The sequence below is a fragment of the Argentina silus genome (assembly GCF_951799395.1).
Source record: "Argentina silus genome assembly, chromosome: 18".
Taxonomy (NCBI): domain Eukaryota; kingdom Metazoa; phylum Chordata; class Actinopteri; order Argentiniformes; family Argentinidae; genus Argentina; species Argentina silus.
In genome coordinates, this window is record NC_139672.1 from 5,982,308 (window position 1) to 5,988,436 (window position 6,129).

The following is a 6,129-nucleotide window of genomic DNA, read 5'->3' on the forward strand; positions in this document are numbered from 1 at the left end:
GATGAGCCCTGTGCCTAGTGGTGGAGCAGCACAGGGAGGGCAGTGTATTCCTAGAAAAAAAACAACACCCTCCCAATCCCTATCCACCAACATTAAATTCCTGTGCCCCAGTCAACCTGGTGGAATATAGCAAGCTATTAGCATCCTGAGATTGAGTCTGTGTACAGTTTCACAGTAGTATTAGCTTATCTCTGAATCTTGCTATACACATACTTTTGAAATATGTTATGATAAACATTTTGTTATCAACAGTTGTTGTTGTTGTCATTACCAGGACAACGGGTATACATTCTTAGAGAAAGCAAACCTAGTGAGTAACACTGAAGTGTAGTGTGAGTGTGTAATATAATGTGTCATAAGCTATCCATAGCAGCACCCATGGTAACACTTTACATTAAACTATGCTTTTATGGGTTGTGAAGTGTTTACTAGTGAGAGACAGTTGACTATTAGTTTACTGGTAGTCTTTGCATCTGTTATGAACAGTTGTTTTAACCCATTTATTAAAAGTGTGAGATCATTACTTCAGTACAAAAGATCTATTACTTTGTGAACTAAAGCTGTTTTGGTGCATACAGGAGAAGAGCCAGCCATCTTTTGGTACCCCCAGTAAAATGATGAAACACTTCATAAAGTGATTACAACTGTTCATAACTGATTCAAAGATTATTAATAAAAACATAACTGTTGAATCATAAACACTATACAAACCCCCAAGAGGATACCATAATATAAAGCGTTAGTAACAAGGTGGATAGTTTATGACAAATTATAGGCCTAGTACGTACACACACACACAGACACACACACACACACACACACACACACACACACACACACACACACACACACACACACACACACACACACACACACACACACTATTGTATATCTAAACCGCAGATTTTGCTTCAGGTTTGTTCCATTTTTGTTTTATCCTTCTTTTTTTCAAGCTTAAGTATATTACTTATTGGAAGAGATCAGTATACTGGATCAGTACTTATGACAAAACAGTACATGCTGCATGTTCTCACTATGATCTCCAAAATCTACGCAACACAAGCCAAACATGCAACTAACGAATGAGTAATTTGTGAAAGCTGACATCAATAACTCAAAGGCAGAAAACAAACACAATATTCACAATTATGATGATAGTGTCAATCTGTGGTTGATTTACTTGCCTTTAGACGCTTTTCAGACGTTGCGTAAGTAAGACCAGCTCAATCGAGACCTACGTTCAGACATCGATCTGTTGATGTCGGCCATTGCTGCCCTCCACAGCAGCGTTAGTTCATCGGGACAAAACTAAGCAGTGAAGATGTTTTTATCTTCGGCAATTCGATCTGCTGTATCACAAACGGTATGATGATAACACGTTACTAATGTTAAAGCGTCAGGAATGAATGATCGCTTGCTAGCTCACGTTACTTAGATGAAAATTGAGAGACATGTTTCATGACACTTCACAAGGGCAAGTTGATAACGTTAGCGGCCTGTGCTAGCTAGCTTGCTGGGTAAGAGCTAACCAACCAAGGTAGCCTATGTTAGCTAGCATTCATGTTCCATCTATGCAAACTGACCACTATGAAATGATAGTGTGACCCACATAATTGTTTACTCATTTTAGAGCAAAAGGAACATTAGAATCTCATCATACCCTTGTAAAATACAAATAGGGCTAGAAAGGGCTAACTCTTCCTGTCTGAAATAAGCTTACTTGTGTGCTAAGGCTCATGTTATTTAGTTCCCTTTCATACCATGTCTGCCAGAATTTTTTAATTGACTTAGGCACAATAATGACATGTAGGCACAGCACACCTGGAGAGAATGTAAACTGTCTGCATTGGTATTTATTGTACATAACTTCTGCCTTCTAACCTCTGTTTTTCTCCATGTTCACAGGCCAGGCAGGTCAGGAGCTTGCATCAGTCTGCCGCCCGTGCTGGAGCTGGTGGCATCTTTTTGGTAAGTTAAGTATATGCAAACTTCCTGATAAGAGAAATGATATTGTAGCTTCCCATGACCATGATATAGTGTGCCAAGAGGTCTGGAACTGAATTGAACAGGAGGAGGATGGGCATTGGCACTTCATCTGCAGGGTTGCTTATCAGTCTCTGGCTGCTCTGTGTCTCCCCTCCATCACTCCATGATTGTTGAAGAAAGCATGTTGACTGTCACTGAGCAATGTGAACCTGCAGTGAATATACATCAGTGATTACTTATTCTGTTGCCAATTTCATAGGCATATGTCTGGTCTATCTAATGATCCAGTCGTTGATAACCTTTTCATAAAGCCTTTCATAATGTTATGCATACTGATGTTACAAAAACATCACATGGTTGTTGCACCCAGGTGATGGAAACAAGGCATGGTAACTGTCCCTAGATAGAAACTATGTGTTTACAGTGTGATGTTGGACTGGCCTTGTCTTCCTTTGAGAGTCGATTAACATTAGAATAAGATCCAAACAGGATCTGACCTGTTTTTACAGTGATCTGTTATAGACATAATTGAAAATGGGAATGGAATAGTATATCCAGTTCACAAGGGGGCAGTATCTACAGAGGCAGACACAACATGCACTAGCTGCCTGTGGTACCTGTGTTGTTGGATACAGCACTCCCACAGGTTTTCAGCGGAGATACAAATGTGATCTGATGTTATCCGTATTGTGCTACCTCACTCTCATAGGTCTTACGGTCCCTTCTGACCATCCTAGTTTGTTGTTTGTGGAATGGAATGGAATGGAAGTGTTAAGCCACAATACCACTTCCTCACAAATCTCTATGGATATCGCCCTTTAGCTTCCAAGTTTGTTTTGTTTATAAAATTATTTCAGTTAGCTGATAATGGTCACTTGAAAAATAAATTACTAATTTATATCCATCAGTGAAATTACTCTTTGACATGTTGTTCTTTCTTCTTTAGCACAGAGACACACCTGATAACAATGCAGACACGCCATTTGAGTTCACTGAAGAGAACAAACAGGTGAGTGAATGAAATCACAGATGATTATTTAAGACATACCATACAACAACTAGACAAACACCTACACTATAAAGTGATGGAGAAACACAATAGAAATCTAACACATCAATTTGGTCATATTTTACATTCTCATTCTGAAAAGGAAGCTTCGTAGGCATGACTGGTTCTGTCCATGTCAACAACTTCACACCCTCATTACTGAACAACTATGTTGTCGATGTTCTTTAATCTTCGTCTGCTTCTTTTTCAGAGGATTGAGGCCATCATTTCGATGTACCCAGAAGGACACAAGGCCTCAGCCACCATCCCAGTGTTGGACCTGGCTCAGAGACAGTATGGGTGGCTCCCCATCTCAGCCATGAACAAGGTATCCAGAAGCTTTTGTCTGTTTTTTTAATTTATTTTTTAAATTTAAATAAATGTCCTTCTTTTTTATGTAGGACAGAACTAGTGTATTCACTAGAGAGTGATTGCTTGAAAGATATATATCATCTTTTCCCCCAGGTGGCAGAGGTGCTTGAAATTGCTCCAATGAGAGTGTATGAGGTAGCCACATTCTACACCATGTTTCTGCGTCAACCTGTGGGAAAATATCACATCCAGATCTGCACTACAACACCGTGCATGCTGTGCAACTCTGACAGCATCCTGGAGACCCTCAAAACCAAACTGGGTAAGAGAGCAACTGGTCTGTTCATAACGGGCACCGAATGAAAGACATAAAAACAGAGAGGAAAACATATACTTTTTAGTGTGTTTATTACAGATACACAGATGCAAACAAACATGTGAATATACAGTACTTACTGATATTTAAACATCAGTGCCTAGCAATTAATTTCGCCCGCTAAAAAAGCAAATATGTAGAAGTACAAGAGTGCATTTTTTCTACTACTGGTTGACCTAGCTGTGAGACCTAGGGAAATTCTATTAGTTGGTGATACTGTTTATATTTTTAAACTATTCTTATTTTAATTGACCATGAATAGCTATTTTTGTAAATTTACAATTTACATGTGTAATAGCCAATGGTGTGCTGTTTTGTTGTCAAGATTGTTTCAATAACACAATTCAACAGTCCATAAGGCTAAACCAATTGTTCCCATAATTTCTTTCAGGCATCAAAGTCGGAGAGACCACGCCAGACAAGATGTTCTCACTAATAGAAGTAGAGTGCCTTGGTGCTTGTGTTAATGCTCCCATGGTCCAGATCAATGACAACTATTATGTGAGTATTCTGAGCTTGACTACAACTGTGCTGCATGAATCAATTCTACATTGTATATAAACAAATGGGTAAAATTGAAATGCACACTTCTAGGCTACTATCAGCTGTCTGATAGAGAAATGTAATTTGTAACGATAGACTGAAATGAACCTGATGAGGATGCCCTTAACACCTCCCATGGTTATTCCTGACCAGAATGGGTAATGAATGAGATTCAAAAGGGCTCTGATAGACAATTACATAAAAAAGGGCTTGCAAGGCAAGGTTCCTCTGGTCCATAATCAATGTAACATAGCTCCAATGTAGCTGTATAAAATGCACTACTGTACAATGCCCTTACAAGTGCCGAAACTCAAGAAATCAATATGCAACAGTAGAAATGAATTCCCCTCATTCAGGAATGAAGTAGATCATGTTATACTATAGATCTGGACTGTCTGAAATAGGGTGGAGTTTAATCTGTTGCTGCCCTCTTGTTGACAGGAGGATCTAACTTCTAAGGACATGGAGCAGATCATTGATGAACTCAAGGCTGGGATTGTCCCATCACCCGGCCCTAGGTATGGAAGCCTATCTTAATTAATTATATTTGTCAGACTCAGACAACTTTAATTTGAGCAGGCTTTTAAACTGTAATAATGCCGTGATAAATGCAATAGGATCACATGAAAGAGCACCTTTTATGACATTGTTCTCTGTGAATTATGAAGACTAGGATATAGCCTAGATGTCACTGACTCTTTCACAACCCAAGATGTTACGTGTACAAAAGCAACTACAACGAAGACAAAAAAATATGAATTTCCTTTGTTGTTGACACCTTTCAGGAATGGACGTTTCTCCTGTGAGCCAGCGGGTGGATTGACGTCCCTGACAGAACCTCCTCCAGGGCCCGGTGTGGGTGTGAGAGCAGACTTGTAAAGGCCTACGCCAGACATGCATCACCTCTAACTTCACTGTCATGTTCAAAGTAAAAAATAACGTGTAAATAAAATTATCAATGTACCTGTGCTCTTGGTGTCTGTGTGTGTCTATCTGGAAATGAGAATGTAATAATAATATCCTCTCTAGCCCAAGGTAACATATTAAGCTGACAATTATTGATACATGAGTATTAAGTGGATGTATCAATACAAACACAGCCAATAATATTATGCATGCAGACCAAGTAACTACTCTTGGAATCAAGTTGTCCTCACCATCTTCAACCACATATCAAGAAAAACCTGCCAGAAAGTGGGACTCTGTATAATCAATATTATAGATTTAACAACTGCCATAAATTGCAGACTTTACTGCACAATGAACCAGATCAACCAAACCTAACTGATTTTATTTATTTTATTGAGAGCAAAAAATAACAATTGGTATATTGTAAAGACATAAATACAGTAGGCTACACACCTGCAATGAACTGCAAATCTGTGCAGCTTTGAAATGATGCAGTGCTTCGGAGGGAGAGACAGATATGCAATCTCCATATTCAATCCCATATGCACTGACAACCCCCACAACATCCCCCTTGTTACAACTGCCTCTGTCATTTCCATTCAAGCAGTGATGGCTGGTCGCTATGTCTAGCCACTGCCCCTCCCCCACTCAAATTTCCTCTTGTGATTTTAGGTTTGTTCTGCAACATAATATTCACAACCGCGCATGCGCTGTTAATCCTACATAATGCAAATGTCACTGCGCCACAACAACTTGAGATAAAAAAAAAAAAAAAAAAAGAAAAGCATGATGATGCAACACATTTACGGAAGTAACGAGGAATTCAGCCTAGCGGAATTCTAAAATAACCTTTGGTGGAACGACTTTGAATGTAGCCACTCCACTCCTAAACAGCCCAATACCTCTGTTTTATTCATCCGACATGTTCGAGAACGTTCCCAGTGGCCGCAGAGTG

At 39.3% G+C, this 6,129-nt stretch overlaps 1 protein-coding gene across 1 annotated transcript; it reads left to right on the forward strand.

Annotated features, from left to right (window-relative positions):
• Positions 1-1,244: 1,244 nt before the first annotated feature.
• Positions 1,245-5,235, forward strand: ndufv2 (NADH:ubiquinone oxidoreductase core subunit V2). The gene is made up of 8 exons (XM_083690566.1): positions 1,245-1,363; positions 1,906-1,968; positions 2,933-2,995; positions 3,246-3,362; positions 3,500-3,668; positions 4,114-4,223; positions 4,707-4,783; positions 5,051-5,235. Exons 1-8 carry the CDS (start codon positions 1,322-1,324, stop codon positions 5,142-5,144), a joined length of 735 nt encoding a protein of 244 aa, XP_083546692.1. The 5' UTR covers positions 1,245-1,321; the 3' UTR covers positions 5,145-5,235.
• Positions 5,236-6,129: the final 894 nt, after the last annotated feature.